General features: G+C 44.0%; 1 protein-coding gene across 1 annotated transcript in view; it reads right to left on the reverse strand.

The window, feature by feature from the left end:
- Positions 1–18,555, reverse strand: part of FASTKD3 (FAST kinase domains 3) — an 844,994-nt gene that overhangs the window by 250,893 nt on the left and 575,546 nt on the right. The window contains exon 6 of the mRNA XM_073630725.1: positions 3,290–3,404. Coding sequence (XP_073486826.1) covers positions 3,290–3,404 — 115 coding nt within the window. The remainder of the gene's footprint in view (positions 1–3,289; positions 3,405–18,555) is intronic.

Consider the following 18,555-nt stretch of genomic DNA (forward strand, 5'->3'; position numbering starts at 1 on the left):
TGAGTACCCGAGTACATGTCACAGTCCATCAGAGTACCCGAGTACCTGTCACAGTCCATCAGAGTACCCGAGTACCTGTCACAGTCCATCAGAGTACCTGTCACGGTCCATCAGAGTACCCGAGTACCTGTCACAGTTCATAAGTAAATCTTACAGTCCAATCAGCTGATTAATTTTGTGCTGGAGGTTGGATTAGTGGCATTCCAGAGAACTGAGTGAGAAGGGTGTTGTATTGTATTTGAGCAGAGGAGAAGAGATATTGTCATTGGGCGGCACAGTGGTGTAGTGGGTAGCACTCTCGCCTAGCAGTAAGAAGGGTCGCTGGTTCAAATCCCAACTACGACACTACCTGCCTGGAGTTTGCATGTTCTCCCTGTGCCTGCGTGGGTTTCCTCCGGGTACTCCGGTTTCCTCCCACAATCCAAAGACATGCAGGTAGGTTCGTTAGATCCTGTCTAAATTGTCCCTAGTATGTATGAATGTGAGTTAGGGACCTTAGATTGTAAGCTCCGTGAGGGTAGGGACTGATGTGAATGTACAATGTATATGTAAAGCGCTGCGTAAATTGAGGGCGCTATATAAGTACCTGAAATAAATAAATAATTGTGTGTGTTAAAAGATTCAATAAACAAACGACTTTCCAAACTATGAATCATTATCACGAATACATATACATACATAAATATCGAATTTCAATGAAAACAAACAAAATTATAGCTCATATAACGAATGAATTCGACATGATTCAAGATTCAGTATAACGAATATCGACACTCTACAGAAATAATGAATTATCCGAAAATGTATTAACGTAACATAACGAATATAACAGAACGAAATTATGTATTTTACGAATGACAATGAACCGAAACTAAACTAAATTTTCCATTGTGCGCAAGTCTAAAATCAGCATGGATTCATGCAGAATCGTTCTTGCCAGAATCTATTAACATTCTATAAAGAAGTGAGCTGCCATCTAGATAAAGGAAGGCCTGTGGATGTGGTGTATCTGGATTTTGCAAAGGCATGTGATGCAGTTCCCACAAACGTTTACTTTACAAATTGAGGTCTGTCAGCATGGACCATAGGGCGAGTACCTGGATTAAAAACTGGCTACAGGGGCGGGTCCAAATTGTGGTGATAAATAGTGATTACTTGGGAATGGTCCAGTGTGGTAAGTGGAGTCCCCCCAAGGATCTGTCCTAGGACCAATGAATTTAATGTATTTATAAACGGTATAGGGAATGGGATAACCAGCTCAATCTCAGTATTTGCGGAGGATGCAAAGTTAAGCAGGGCAAAAACTTCTGCTCAGGATGTGGAAACTGTACAAGAAGATCTAAATAAAATAATGGGGTGGGCAACTACATGGCAAATGAGGTTTAATGTTAAAAAATGTAAAGTAATGCATTTGGGTGCTAAAAATACAAGCACAAGTTACTCGCTAGGGGCAGAGCCTATGGGGGAATCTAGGATGGAAAAGGACCTGGGGGTCCTAGTAGATGACAGGCTCCACAATGGCATGCCAAGCTGCTGCAAGCAAAGCCAACAGAATATTGGCATGTATTAAAAAGGGCATTCAATCCAGAGATAAAACAATAATTCTTCCACTCTACAAGACTCTTGTCTGGCGGCATCTTCAGTATGCTGTTCAGTTCTGGTCACCAGTCCTCAGTAAGGATGTGCTGGAACTTGAGAGTCCAGAGAGGGGCAACAAAGCTAAAAAAGGGACTAGAAGCCATTAAAAAGACATGCAGCCATTCACTGAAATTGAAAGAGAAGCAGTTTAACCTTAAACTGCGAAGAGGGTTCTTTACTATCAGAGCGGTAAGAATGTGGAATTCTCTTCCACAAGCAGTGGTATCAGCAGGGAGCGTCGACAGTTTAAAAAAGCGATTAGGTGGGCACTTTAACAATCACAACATAGAGGAATATACAATGTACTAGTGACATAAACACGAGCACACTCACACACCACAGGTTGAACTGGTGTCTTTTTTTTAACCTTACCAACTATGTAACTATGTTATACTTACCTCCTCTGTGCAGGGGTTTTGCACAGAGCAGCCCCGATCCTCCTATTCTCAGGTCCCTCTTCGGCTCTTCTGGCCCCTCCCTCCTGTTGAGTGTCCCCACAGCAAGCAGCTTGTTATGGGGCACCCGAGCCAAGCCACAGCTCCCTGTGTCTATTCAGACACGGAGCCGTGGCCCGGCTCTGCCCCCTTTCTCTCCTCATTGGCTGACTGACAGCAGCAGGAGCCAATGGCACTGCGCTGCTTTCTCAGCCAATGAGGAGGGGGTCTTAGGCAGCCGAGACAATCCTACAACATCGCTGGATCTAGATGGGGCTCAGGTAAGTATTAGGGGGGCTGCTGCACACAGAAGGCTTTTTTTATCTTAATACATTGAATGCATTAAGATAAAAAACCTTTACAACCACGTATGCCGCGTACACACGGTCGGAATTTCTGACAGAAAGAGTCCGATGTGAGCTTTTCATCGTATATTCCGATCGTGTGTATGCCCCATCAGACTCTTTCCGTCGAAAATTCAGACAGACTTAGATAGAGAACATGTTCTATATTTTTCCGACGGAAAAAATTACTATCAGAAAAACTGCTCGTCTGTATGCTGTTCCGACGCACCAAAAACGACGCATGCTCTGAAGCAAGTACGAGATGGAAGCGCTCGGTCTGGTAAAACTAGCATTCATAATGGAGATAGCACATTCCTCACGCTCCAAATTCTTCAATCTTTTAATGCGGACAAGAACGCACTGAAAAACAGATACAAACTGACTACACGCACTGAAGAACAGATACAAACCCCACAAGCACAAACTGAAGAGCAATAACGGACAGAAAAGCACGAAAGCTGAAAAGCGCAAAACGTCTCTCACCAAACTTCTACTAACACGAGATAAACACGAGATTAGCAGAAGGAGCCCAAAGGGTGGCGCACTGGCTACTGAACTTCCGTTTTCTAGTCCCGTCGTACGTGTTGTACGTCACCGTGTTCTGGATGGTCAGAATTTGGTGTGCGTGTGTATGCAAGACAGCTTGAGCAGAATTCCGTTGGAACGCCGTCTGAAAAACCTTCAGAGTTTATTTGTGTGTACAGGGCATTACATTTTGTCATTTAATCTCTTCTCAACTATATGAAACAATGCAAGCTTGTTTATTCTGCACTATAACACACAAAATTGCTACCAATATATACAATTCTGCAAATACCCTTTTGAAAAAAAAAAAAGAATTGAAACATATTAAATAATAACACTTTTTGTCACCTGTACAATTTGATAACCAAGTAAGTGCAAGTGTCTTTGCTTCATAAATTCTTTTCCAAGAAGGTTGCGACAGTTGGCACAGAACCTCTTTTCATCATCAATGCAGAGCACAATTCTGTTGGGAGCAAAACAAACAAAAAAGATAATTGTTAAAAACAAACAGTTTTTTTTTTTTTTAACCCTTTCGCTGCCAAGTCCGTATGCCATACGGACCTTAAAAATGCCCGCAAAAAAAGAAGGGGGGGGAAATGTGGGACTTTGAGTGAGGCAGAGACTGGGTATGGTCTCATGCCTCCATCCCTATATATATGAACAAAATAAAGGGGGGCTAAGCGGGACTTTGAGTGAAGCACGTAGTCGTCAGTGAAGGGTACAGGACAAGGTACTTTATTACATACCATAAAAATTCATACAAATAAATGATGTCACGATATAATTCATTTAGCTACAAAAAATGAACATGATAAAACATGACAGTAGAAAGGGATTGAGCCTACACAACCTGAGAACTTCCTATTGTATCAGAATTATTTAAAACTTATGAACATATGCAATTGTATGAATGAATAATATAGAGGACATAGTCGGTTTAGACATTGCATATACAAAGGCTTTACGCAAATAAATGATGTCACAATATAATTCATTTATCTACAAAAAAGGAACATGATAAAACATTAAAGTAGAAAGGGATTGAGCCTACACAACCTGAGAACTTCCTATTGTATCAGAATTATTTAAAACTTATGAACATATGCAATTGTATGAATGAATAATATAGAGGACATAGTCGGTTTAGACATTGCATATACAAAGGCTTTACGCATTTCGTGAAGTATTTTTATCCACTCTTCAGGAGCAACAATGTAAGTATCTGAAATGAAGCAAACATGTTTCTGGGTCACTGCCTTAGAAAAAAGAGAAAAAAAAAAAGCGAATGCAAAAAAAGTGTAGTACACTCTTATCAAAAAATTATATATACTCACAACCGCCATGTGACAGTGCAACATTGAGAGCTGGAAAACTCCAAGGGAGTTGAAAATGCCCGCAGGTGGCCAAGTCAGTACGGCGTACGGACCTCATTTCTCCCTCTCCTATAAGCTTATGGTCACTTCAATGACCATAAGCTTATATCAGAATTGTTCAGCAGACTCTGGTGAACAATTCTATAATTTTGATCAGTGAATTACAACCCGCTGATCAGAGTTATTAACTCTAAATCTGACCGCTCCCGCCCCCGCACCCCTGATCCACTGCATCTCTCCTTCCCTCCCGCCGCCTGCAGCTTCTCTCTGCACTGATCTCCTATTATCTGTCAGGCTGGGGAACATGGCGAGGGGGCGGGTTGGCGGTGCAGGTGGGGGTGAAGTTGGGGCTTGGTAAACATGCGTTTACCAACCCCCCCTGTACAATGGATATAGGCAGCGATTGCTGCTATATCCACTGACAGCTGATCATTGTAACTGTGAGTGTTACAATGTACCAGACTGTCATTTTATGAATGAATGAGGAATCTCTATACAGATTCCATTCATTCATGTAAAGTGCTACAGAGAAAAAGACTATCTTCAGCCCCTTTCTCTGTCTCAAAAAAAGAGATATGGGGGTCCCCCCCCAAAAAAAAAACTACAACAAATGTAAAAAGTAAAAAAAAAAAACACAAACATATTAAGACCCCCTCCAGGTTGGGCCACACTCACAGTGACAACTTACCCCTCCACGGTGATGCCCCCCACACTCACCCCTCCACAGCTTCCTCAGCTTCTCCTCTCGGCCAACCCGATCTGTCCTGATTGGCCAGGAGGAGAAGCTGGAAGACAATAGCGAATATTAATTCGCTATTGTGACAAGTGGGTAGGTTCGGGGTGCAATACTCTGTGCCTTGAGCCCAACCTTTTTCAAGCCAATTAGAGCCTCAGGCTCTAATCATGCAGTTTGAAAAAAAAAACTCATACAAACGTGAGTCCGGCACCCTTTAGGGGGCGGTACCCCAGCGCCCCTAACGGACCACCCATTCCTTGTAAGACCCCTTTCACATGGAGCGAAGTCTTTCAAGCAGATCCGCCTGCTCAACGAGGGATCTGTCTGCTGATACCTGCTGAGCAGGCGGATGACAGGTCTGTGTCCGCTCTGCTAATGCAGAGCAGACATGGACACAGCCCACTATTCTCTATGGGGTGGTTCGATGGAAACGGACCGCCTGTCCATTTCCGTCCGACACCATCCGATCTGCTAGATGGATGGGGAATGGAATCCCCATCTGTCTGTTTTTAGTGAACTGGACTGGATCGGATGCAGGCATGTGTAAACGGACACCACATGTCCATTTACATCAGCCTCTCCATAGATGGGTGGTCCAATTGGGCCCGCCTGAAAAACAAACAGGCAGACCTGATCAATCTGCTTGTGTGAAAGGGGCCTAAGGCCTTGTTCACACAGGGCATACACAGCGTACCTTTACGGGGACGCACAGGTGTTCCGTGCATCTCTGTGCAGGCCGTCCCATTGATGTCATTTGGGAAGTAGCAACTGCACGAACAGAGCCATTGCTCAATTTTACATCCATGTAGGTCCGCATGCATGTCCCTGAGCTCACACTGTCTGCATTCGGGGTCATGTACCCACACCAGCTTTGCCTGTGCAACCGTTGCATCCCAATTGACATAAATGGGACTGCCTGTACGGGGATGCATGGAACACCTGTGCATCCCTGTGCGGGTAAACATGGCCCCCCATGGGCGTACTCTTTAGTATGCCACATGTGCATTGCATTAGTAGTAGTTTAGCAGGAATTTTGTAAGATGTTGTGTTTATGTGCACGATTAATGATTTTAGTGTATTTTTTGCGAAAATATTGTTTGATAAATATTTGTGCAAATATCGCGCTGCCTTAAAAATCATTAGCACCTTCTTTCTATTCTGCTGGCCATGTGCTTTCAGAAAATGTATGGTTTGGGGGGTCTTTTACAAATTCTGAAAACTGTAATTGAAAAATCCAGATTTTTTGAGAAATTTTTGGGTACGTTTGATTTTTACCATTTTGCAAAAAGGTGCAATTTAAAATTTACAAATATTTGTTATTTATTACCTCCATACAGGTTAACATTTTATATTTAGTAGGGATTTAGCAGGAATTTTGTAAAATTAGCTGTGTTTTTATCTGCTACTAATGGTTTTATTGTATTTTTTGCGAATATATTGGTTTGATAAACATTTGCGTGAATACCGCGGGGTCTAAAAAATCAATAGCACCTTCTTTTTATTCTAGAGATGATATGCTTTCAGAAAATATATGGTTTTGGGGGTCTTTCACAAATTCTGAAAGCTGTAAGGAAAAAATGAAAACCTTCAGATTGTTAGTAAAATGTTAGTAAAATTTGGATATTTACATTTTTGCTCGATATTGCAAAAAGGCGCAATGTAAAAATTAAAATTTTTTGTCATTTATTAACTTCATACAGGTTAAGTTTTTATATTTAGTAGGGATTTAGCAGGAAATTTGTAAAATTAGCTGTGTATTTATCTGCTAATCATGATTTTAGTGGATTTTTAGCAAAAATATTGTTTTGATAAACATTTGCACAAATTAACCCCCCATTAACCCCCCAATAAAGGTTTAACCCTTTCACCCCCTATCACAGTGGCACTAGTACAGTGTACAGATCTCTTTTCTGATGACTGTATTTGTGTCACTTGTGACTCTAAACAGCGTTACGGCAGTTAGCGGTAGTTGCAGATAGATTTAGGGTACCAGCCATATAGTCCCTAAATAAGGGTTTAACCCCTTGATCAACCCCCAGTTAACTCTTTCACTCCTTGTCACTGTGGCATTAGCATAGTGTACAGAAATATTTTCTGATAACCGTATTAGTGTCACAGGCTAGTTATCGCCAGTTAGGTGTCAGCATCAGTTAACGACAATCCCAGACAGCATCAGATTTTAACCCTTTGATTGCCAGTAGCGCTAACACACACACCATACCCCTCCCTTACTAGTATAGTGTTTGAACGGATCAATATCTTAGAACTGATCAGATCTATACTAGCGTCCCCAATAGTTTAGTGTTCCCAAAAATGCAGCGTTAGCAGGATCAGCCCAGACACCTGCCAGCACCTGCGTTTAGCCCCTCCACCCAGCCCACCCAAGTGCAGTATCAATAGATCACTGTCACTTACAAAACACAAAACTGCAGCGTTAGGAGAGTCAGGTCTGATCCCTGCTAATGCTAACAGTTCATTTTTTTGTAGCGATTCAAGCAGTCGCTGATAACCAGTTGCTCTTTTGCCTGTGATTTGCACTAGCTGTACCTATAAATTTAGTGGCCAAAAGGTCCAAACAGAGGTGCACAAGTGGACGGGCCTACGCGTTGCTGAGCATTACGGATGAGAGTGAAGGGGAAGCCTCACTGTTAGATTCAGGCTCAGTATACAAACCCATAGAGAGCAGCAGCACCCTGACAGATAGCTCTGGTGACACAGTAGTGGTCCCTGCTTTGGTCAGGTGTACCCAACCCAGTTCTTCTGTTGTTGAGGTGCAACAACCGCAGGGTTCTCATATGGAACAGAGAGCCAGTACAAGTGCCGCTCAAACTTCTGGTGAACTGGCAAGCACCAGCGGCCTAGTACATCCTGGTCATAGACAAACCAGCACTGCATATCACTTGGTGACGTGGTGAGTCCCATAAGTGCAGTTCAAGCTGGTGCGGTGGCTAGCACAAGTAGTGCCCCGCAGCCACCAAGAATTCAAAGGCCTGTAAAGCCCATAGTGTCCTTACTGCATTTGCAAATCCTGATTGGCAGCCCACCACTTCTGCACTGCAGCGCCCGTACTTCCCCCATTCACTGGCCAACCCGGAATTTAGGTGGAAACAGCGGATTTTGGTAACCTTGACCTTTTCAAGCTGTTTTTCACTGAAGATCTCTACAGATCTATTGTGGACCAAAGTAATTTATACGCTGGTCAATTTATCATCGCAAATCCAAATTTGACCCTTGCCAGAGAATCTGCCTGGAAACCTATAACGGTTCCCGAATTTAAAACCTTTATGAGCCTATCCCTCCTCATGGGCATAATTAAAAAGAGTGAGTTGCGGTCATATTGGTCCACTGACCCAATTCACCATATGCCCGTGTTCTGTGTCCTTGACCAGGACTAGATACAAGCAAATCTTGCGGTTTATGCATTTCAATGATAATGAACTCTGTTGTCCTCGGGGTGACCCCACAAAATTCGGCCCCTCGTAAACCACTTCAACCATCAGTTTGCAGCCTTGTTTATTCCCGATCAAGTTGTCTGCGTTGATGAGTCCCTGATTAAGTTTTCTGGCCGCCTGTCTTTCATACAGTATCTCCCCAGCAAACATGTCAGATATGAGGTCAAGTTGTATAATGTCTATGTCTATGACAGGACAACAGGCTATACATATACGTGACTGACTTTAAACCTCTAGAGATAAGTGGAATAAATAGTAGCGCTCAAATAAATAAAAATGAAAAAATAAAAATGAAAAATAAAAATAAAAATGTGCTAATGAAAGCAATGATCAATCTAAATGAACAGTAAAAGTATATATGTGTGAATATTGACAATAATACCCTCATTGAAAATCAGTCACAATATGAATGTGATCTGACAAAAAAAGTTATTGGTGAACACTGTGAGCAAACACATCCTATCACATAATGTTCAAAGCAACACACCCTGTGGCAGATGTGAAAATGATAAATGAAGTCTTAACATAAAGTTCATATCATATGAATATATTCTAACAAAAAACGTTATTGGTGAACACTGTGAGCAAACACATCATATCACATAATAATCAAAACAACACACCCTGTGACAGATGTGAAAATAATGAATAAAGTGTTGACATAAAGTTAATAAATTATGAATATTCCGATGAATAGGCTGAAAAAAAGCTATAAGGCGCCTTTCACACAGACGGCTATTCTGCCGCAGTTAAAAGCATGTTTTCTTTTTCCGTGAAATTCAAGACACCAGGCACTGCGATCAGCTGCATTTGCACAGTGCGATTAGCTGCGGTTGCGATTAGCTGCGGTTGCGTTTAGCTGCGGTTTGCCATTTCCATAGCAACCCGACAGGGTACCGACTCATATTGAACAGGGATCCGACTTGGATCCCCGCCAATACCAGGCACTGTGTTTGGTATGAATCTTGAGGGGGAACTCCACGCCAAATTTTAAATAAAAAAACGGCATGGGTTCCCCACCAAGAGCATACCAAGTCCTTCGGTCTGGTATGGATTCCAAGGGGCACCCCCTACGCCAAAAAAATGGCGTGGGGTCCCCCCAAAATCCATACCAGACCCTTATCCGAGCAAGCAGCCCGGTCGGTCAGGAAACGGGGTGGGGACGAGCGAGCGGTCCCCCCCTCCTGAACCATACCAGGCCACATGCCCTCAACATGGGGAGGTTGGTGCTTTGGGGCAAGGGGGGGCGCCCTGCGGGACAAGGGCCTCTGCCCGACAACCCTGGCCGTTGGTTGTCAGGGTCTGCGGGCGGGGGGCTTATCGGAATCCGGGAGCCCCCTTTAATAAGGGAACAAGATAGGGGTGGTGCTAAGTTGGTCTAGAGAGTGGGGTAAACCCACATCCCCAATGTGTCTAGGCAAATGGAAATTTGTTCCTCTTACGGGACTTTAAAAGGAGGACCTACTCAGGAGTAATGAAGAATATGAGGAGTGTAAGTTTTGAATGAAATTAGGTGTTTATTAAGGATGCAGACCTAAGGAGGTCTGTAGTACACAGGGTAAATGTAACAGGATTACAAAACAAAAAGGGGGGGGGGGAGTTTTGCAGGATGCGTAATACAGAGAGAGAAATTGCAATACAATATGCATAGATACACAATCAAAGAACTCCGGTGCATATGAATTATGAATTACACATACGGGGAGTACCCGATGTGTTTCGAGATACACTCTTCTTCAGCGAATCTGATTGGAACCAGCATAAACAGAGGTATGTCTATAATTTAAAAAGACAGTTATGAGCAAGATGTAAAACATTACATATTCATCATCAACATGAGAAAAAGAAAAAGGTGTAGAGATGTATAAATATTGTGTAGCAATAATTACTAACCATGTGGTATTGCTTGGGAGGGTGTGTATATTAATGCATCCATTTAAAAGCATTCAGGCAGAGAGGGGGTAGGTGAGGGGACATGTCGCCACATGCACACTAAGGTATGTGCTCGCTCCTGGTCCAGGTTGGGCGGGCCGTGTGTACCTTTTCCCAGTAGGGGCACCAGGAGGGATTGTTCCCCAACAGAGGGCGCCAGAAGCACCAACGGGTCCTGGGGTGGGCTCCAATCTGTATAGGAAAACAGAGGGGTATGAGTAGGTCAGGGCGGAGTAAAGTATATGCCTGGGAGGGTGTTGAAGTCATAGGCATAATGCATGCCCTGTATGATACCTGGTTGTATGCAAGTAGATAAAGAGGAAAGTACCTGAAGTGGGCGGTGGAGGCTGTGCCTTAGATGTCCTTTAGGAATGTATATGGGGGGGCAGGCACCAGCAGGTCAAGTGATTGAACAATGCGGCATGAACCAAACCCCGGCAAGATGAGGCCCGTTATTGTGGGGGTCAGGTGCTGCAGATATGGGTAAAGAGGTAGTCCAAGAGTACCCTGGGGTAGGTGCCTAGCCGGGAATCCAGAACGGAGGGGGTTTGGGGTTATTTGAGAGTGTCCAGCCTAAAGAGAGGTACAGCCAGTGAGTCTATGTCTGGGGTTGTTCAGGAGGGCCGCCACAGATCAGTGTGTGGAGAGAGATTTACCTGAAACAAGTCCTGAGATCGAGATGGTGTACACTGCAGATGTGCAAGTGTGGAGGGGAGCCTGAGAGAGAGTGCTGATTGCTGGGTTTAAAAGGTGTAGCCAGGCATGCGACAGGTCGCCAGTGCGGCCAATGGGTGCAAAGTCAACGCCCCCCGGGCCTGGGGCGTGCGCATCGGTCCCCATGGATACCTTGGCCGGAGCGTACGTATACCTCCGGGCATGGTGACACATGACCCCGGCGGAATGACGTGTAATGCACAGGGGTGAGAACTCAGACCCGCGCCGAAGACCCGCAGTGCAGGAATCGAGAGGAAAACAGGTCGGATTGCCGACCCGAATCCTCCACTATTGGGATCACCGCCTGTGACAACATTCGCTGCAACAGGCGGCCCCCCTGCGCCGAGTGGGGAACAAACTGGCGCCACATCCGGGATCGGTTGGCCATCCACAACCCACAGGGGTGGGCACAGTGCGGCAGTGAGCGACAAGTCAGGAGGCGGCATAGGGGAACACATAAATAGGGACAAATAGGAACACTGAGTAAGGAGAAAGTACAATAAATAAATTGTGACTGGGAGATTGACAAGAATATGGACAACCCAATAGGGAAATACCGAACACACTAATGAAGTGTAAATGTAAATAGCCTGTGGGGAAGGAGAAGGAAAGTCCTGGTATATACATGGGACCTACGTATAGTATATGCATTATATACAATTATATACAGAGAAATACAACAATATATACAACAATATATACAAGGCATAAGGGGGGAGGAAAAGGAGAAGGGGTGGGTGGTTGTATCCTAAGGGGACCATGATGATTGCTGTGGGGCCACGAGCATCGGGGGGGCCCTAAGAAGGGGAGCCCGGGCTTGTGGAAGTCGTACCAGAGAGGGGGCTATGGGGGAATCTCGTCAGGTTCCCACTCAGAGCCCCCTGAGGAGAAGCCTTCCAGGAAGGGTCTGTAGGACATACAGGCATTCAGTCCTGGGGGTTGGGTGGCTCTTAATCTGAAGCTGTAAGAGGATTTTGTTCACATCTCCTCCGCGCATGCCACTGTGTACGCGATCGAGGATTTTGAAACAAAATTTGGGACAAATGCCCTCATGTATATTTGTGACATGTCAACCGAGTGGTAGGTTGGGGTTACAGGTTTGCATGGCTGTAATATGTCTGTATGCCCTATGCCCTACGGGGTAGTGGGTACAAAGGGACCAATGGAAGGATCCATGGTAAGCATGTGCCAATATTTGGAAACAATCCTCTTAATTGTAGCATGTTGGTTAGAGAACCTCATTATGATAGAAATGGGTTTGGACTTGGATTTTTTGGTCAAGGGATTGTACAAGATGTCACTGTGGGTTCTGGCACAGACCCTCTTGTATGCTCTTTTGAGCCAGGTATTGGAATACCCTCTTGCTCGTAAGCGTGTTTGTAAGATCTTAGCCTCTTTGATGAAAGTTGCGTCGTCAGTACAGTTCCTTCTGATGCGCAAGTATTGGCTATATGGTATGGAAGCAATGAGGGGCTGAGGATGAAAGCTGCTAGCATGGAGTATGGAGCTGCCTGCAGAAGATTTTCTGAACAGGCTGGTGCTAAGGGACCTGTTACTGCCCTTGTGAATGGTTGAATGAATGAATGAATGATTTCACTGTCTGCGAGCGATTCTCTAAGAAGGATGCGAACCATTTTAGACTAGAATCTGTAGCTCCTGCTACTTCTGTGAGCCAATATATACACAATAATTCTGCGCTACCACAAAGAAAAAAGGACACAGCAGCTAACACAACCAGCAAGTGTAAATGAAGTCCAAAAAACAAAATAAGTGTAGCGCTAGAAAAAGGTCACAAAATAAAGTCTATGGATAAACAATTCAAAGGTCATAAGTGATGAGAGACCATCACTGGAGGAAAATACAAAAGTCCTCTGGAACAAATCTCCACAGGAGAATGAATCATCCGTAACAGAAGCCCACACACCACCAATAGAAGTGAAAAGGCTTACCGGACTCGGTGGACCCAACAAGGCATACGCCAGGTGGAGTCAATCAGGCTTAGGTGGTGCTGGGTTAAAGTAGGCCCGGACGGGCAAAGTTGGTGGAATGGCTACCACATGGCTGTGTTCTTCAAGCGTGATCGGGTCAACAGATGTGAAATACGGCACCCATAAATCGTATCCCTCAGATCCGCGTTGGAACCAGCAATATCAGCAACCAAATGAAGAAAAGGAATGGCCAAATAGTGTAAATCCGTTTTAATGGGAAATATAGTAAAAAAGTATACACTCACATAAAAGGGTATCTAAAAACAGCGCTGTAGAGAAGTGGCGACAGTGGGGTCCTACCGACGCGTTTCGTCTGCATAGACGTCGTCTGGGGGGTTCCCCCCACTGTAGCCACCAGAGTATATATAAGAAAAGCATCAAAATCAATGAAAAACAGCTCCACGGTTATTAGAGCGTCACTTCCGGTATTGAGGGAAAATGGCCGAACGGCGTGCGTTCCAAGATAACATGCATGCGTTCCACGCCTCACATTGGAACCGGAAGTGGAAATAAATAAAATAGAGAATTCGTTCAAGAATTCATGTACAAATGAGCCCTGTCGATGATAAATAATTATATAAAAGGAGGTGAATGGGTGGATAAGTGAAGTGGCATATGAGATGTGAGCGGCGCGGCTGTATGCGCGCGCATCGAGATCAAAAGACGTATACTGCGCATGTGCAGGGAGCGTGTGTGATGGGGAAGCGACGGGGCGGGACGACGGCAGTGGAAAACTTGCCGGGCTGTGTGTCAAATGCAACTGTGTGCGCGCGCATCAAAAATGAAAAAACATACAATGCGCATGTGCAATTGCCGTGTGTAATAGGGCAGTGAAGGGGCGGGACAACGGCAATACAAGCCGTGCCAGGCTACGTATCAAATATATGCGTAGTAGGAGCCTCCCAGGAAGGCGGGCAGAAATAAATGCCTTGGTAGTTATGGTAACAAGCCACAACAGCGGCGTGATCTCCATATGGGGAGACGATAAGAAAGCTGACGGGGCAAATAAATGCCGGTGTAGACAAGCATATGTCAACTGGGTGACCCAGTAATATTACCATAAATTTGTGAGGACAAATATCATACAAAATATCAACAATTATGTGGGCAAAAAATGAAAAAAAAACAAAAAAAAAAAACGACAGGGACAAAGGGTATTAAACCGTGAAAAGAATGTCTGTTGTTATACAGAAACATGGAGCTGGTTTCCACAATGTAATAAAATATAGTAATAACAAATACAAATACAGTATATGTAACACAATCAAAGACATGAATTACATTACTACAAGCTGAATCGGGCAGGCATCCATACACATATGACTAAATTGAATGAATGTCCATACACTTATGGCCCAAATCAGATGGATAGAATGAGAGGGATGAAATACACATAAATATGAATAAAATAAATGTGGATATATATGAAAAATGTAAAAATAAAATTGGAGGAATAAATAATAATAATTTTTTTTTTTTTTTTTGGACGGAAAGGAGAGAGAATCACCTCGAAGAAACGAGGGGTAAAAATTAGGACAACAGAATCAGGCTTTGTTGATGAAAGCGTTGACGTTAATTTCAACGTTCATACCCAATGGGAAGAGTGTGCGGAGATCATGGATCCAGTAGGTCTCTAAGCGGGATACTCCCCTGGTCCTGGCACCACCCCTCCAGGGAGGGACATATCTGTCTATAACCACAAATTGCGTCCCATCAATGACGCGGTTGTGATGTAACTTATAGTGGCGGGGGACAGTGTGTTTGGTGTCCCCACCCCTAATAAGTGTGATATGTTCCGCCACTCTTATGGCAAAGGAACGGATGGTGCGGCCCACGTATTGTTTCCCACAATGACATGTAATCAAGTACACAATATGGCTGGTGGTACAGGTACAGAATTGTTTGATGGGATATGTTTTGTGGGTAACTGATGACGTGAACGATACAGTTTTTCTCCCTATGCCAGAGTTGTGTTGGCATACACTACATCTTCTGCAAGAATAGAATCCCTCCATCTCATAAAAGAGGGGTTGGCGTATAGGAGGATCAATGATGTTTGGAGCAATCCTGCTCTGTAAGGTTGGGGCACCCTTAAAGATGTGGCCTTATCAGGCAGTACGTTACCTAAAATGCGGTCATTCATGAGGATGTCCCAGTGTTTTGAGAGAATGGCTTTGATGTGCCTATGTTGATTGGAAAAAGAGGTCAATAAAGACCACTTAAAAGAATCATCTGATTCTCTCCTGGGCCTATCCTCCAGCAGGGATTCCCTATTGATTTCAAGAGCATGGATTGCTCCAAACATCATTGATCCTCCTATACGCCAACCCCTCTTTTATGAGATGGAGGGATTCTATTCTTGCAGAAGATGTAGTGTATGCCAACACAACTCTGGCATAGGGAGAAAAACTGTATCGTTCACGTCATCAGTTACCCACAAAACATATCCCATCAAACAATTCTGTACCTGTACCACCAGCCATATTGTGTACTTGATTACATGTCATTGTGGGAAACAATACGTGGGCCGCACCATCCGTTCCTTTGCCATAAGAGTGGCGGAACATATCACACTTATTAGGGGTGGGGACACCAAACACACTGTCCCCCGCCACTATAAGTTACATCACAACCGCGTCATTGATGGGACGCAATTTGTGGTTATAGACAGATATGTCCCTCCCTGGAGGGGTGGTGCCAGGACCAGGGGAGTATCCCGCTTAGAGACCTACTGGATCCATGATCTCCGCACACTCTTCCCATTGGGTATGAACGTTGAAATTAACGTCAACGCTTTCATCAACAAAGCCTGATTCTGTTGTCCTAATTTTTACCCCTCGTTTCTTCGAGGTGATTCTCTCTCCTTTCCGTCCAAAAAAAAAAAAAAAAATTATTATTATTTATTCCTCCAATTTTATTTTTACATTTTTCATATATATCCACATTTATTTTATTCATATTTATGTGTATTTCATCCCTCTCATTCTATCCATCTGATTTGGGCCATAAGTGTATGGACATTCATTCAATTTAGTCATATGTGTATGGATGCCTGCCCGATTCAGCTTGTAGTAATGTAATTCATGTCTTTGATTGTGTTACATATACTGTATTTGTATTTGTTATTACTATATTTTATTACATTGTGGAAACCAGCTCCATGTTTCTGTATAACAACAGACATTCTTTTCACGGTTTAATACCCTTTGTCCCTGTCGTTTTTTTTTTTTGTTTTTTTTTTCATTTTTTGCCCACATAATTGTTGATATTTTGTATGATATTTGTCCTCACAAATTTATGGTAATATTACTGGGTCACCCAGTTGACATATGCTTGTCTACACCGGCATTTATTTGCCCCGTCAGCTTTCTTATCGTCTCCCCATATGGAGATCACGCCGCTGTTGTGGCTTGTTACCATAACTACCAAGGCATTTATTTCTGCCCGCCTTCCTGGGAGGCTCCTACTACGCATATATTTGATACGTAGCCTGGCACGGCTTGTATTGCTGTTGTCCCGCCCCTTCACTGCCCTATTACACACGGCAATTGCACATGCACATTGTATGTTTTTTCATTTTTGATGCGCGCGCACACAGTTGCATTTGACACACAGCCCGGCAAGTTTTCCACTGCCGTCGTCCCGCCCCGTCGCTTCCCCATCACACACGCTCCCTGCACATGCGCAGTATACGTCTTTTGATCTTGATGCGCGCGCATACAGCCGCGCCGCTCACATCTCATATGCCACTTCACTTATCCACCCATTCACCTCCTTTTATATAATTATTTATCATCGACAGGGCTCATTTGTACATGAATTCTTGAACGAATTCTCTATTTTATTTATTTCCACTTCCAGTTCCAATGTGAGGCGTGGAACGCATGCATGTTATCTTGGAACGCACGCCGTTCGGCCATTTTCCCTCAATACCGGAAGTGACGCTCTAATAACCGTGGAGCTGTTTTTCATTGATTTTGATGCTTTTCTTATATATACTCTGGTGGCTACAGTGGGGGGAACCCCCCAGACGACGTCTATGCAGACGAAACGCGTCGGGTAGGACCCCACTGTCGCCACTTCTCTACAGCGCTGTTTTTAGATACCCTTTTATGTGAGTGTATACTTTTTTACTATATTTCCCATTAAAACGGATTTACACTATTTGGCCATTCCTTTTCTTCATTTGGTTGCTGATATTGCTGGTTCCAACGCGGATCTGAGGGATACGATTTATGGGTGCCGTATTTCACATCTGTTGACCCGATCACGCTTGAAGAACACAGCCATGTGGTAGCCATTCCACCAACTTTGCCCGTCCGGGCCTACTTTAACCCAGCACCACCTAAGCCTAATTGACTCCACCTGGCGTATGCCTTGTTGGGTCCACCGAGTCCGGTAAGCCTTTTCACTTCTATTGGTGGTGTGTGGGCTTCTGTTACGGATGATTCATTCTCCTGTGGAGATTTGTTCCAGAGGACTTTTGTATTTTCCTCCAGTGATGGTCTCTCATCACTTATGACCTTTGAATTGTTTATCCATAGACTTTATTTTGTGACCTTTTTCTAGCGCTACACTTATTTTGTTTTTTGTACTTCTGTGAGCCAGACAAGTAGAGTATTGTGGTCCACTGTGTCAAATGCTGCACTGAGGTCTAACAGTACCAGGAGACAAGACTTTCCGTCATCTGCTGCTTCGAGTGCATCGTCCCATATTTTTAGAAGTGCAGTTTCCGTACCATGGCCTGGGTGGAAACCTGATTGTAGAGTGTCCAGAAGTTGATGCGTGTCAAGGTGGCGTTGTAGCTGTTGTACTACCGCTTTCTCCATAATCTTGGAGACGGTGTTGAGGCTTGTTATCGGTCTGCGGTGGTTAGGGTCTTTAGGGTCGAGATTGGGCTTCTTTAGCAGGGGTTTGACGATGCCTTGCTTGAGGGTACTTGGCACAATCCCTTCTTTGAATGACTGAATTATGAGGTGTGTTATAATTGGAGCCAAGATGTCGGCGCATTCTTTCAGGAGTTTCGTGGGAATTATGTCGTTTGGAGATGTGCTTCTCATAATGTTTTTGGTCGTGTCAGTGGTGATAGGGGTCAAGAAGAAGTCTGGTGGTTGTGTGCTGCTTGCGTCAATGTCTACTTTTTGCTTTGGTTGGGTAAGGTTGGTTGCTTTTTTCTGTTGAATTGATTCCCGAAATACTGTCGATTTTGTCAATGCAAAAATTAGCTAGCTCATTGCAGAATTCTTGAGTATCGTTTGCTGGGGGCTCTAAGCAGGTTGGGTTCATTGATTGGGCGACTATTTTGAAAAGTTCCCGCGGCCGGTTTAAGGCAGTTGAGATGGTGTTCGAGAAATGTTCTTTTTTGGCTGTGAAAATCGCTTTGTGGTATTTCACAGTGAGTATTTTGTAGTTTGTATGG

This window comes from Aquarana catesbeiana, linkage group LG05 (genome assembly GCF_042186555.1).
Source record: "Aquarana catesbeiana isolate 2022-GZ linkage group LG05, ASM4218655v1, whole genome shotgun sequence".
In the NCBI taxonomy this organism is placed as follows: domain Eukaryota; kingdom Metazoa; phylum Chordata; class Amphibia; order Anura; family Ranidae; genus Aquarana; species Aquarana catesbeiana.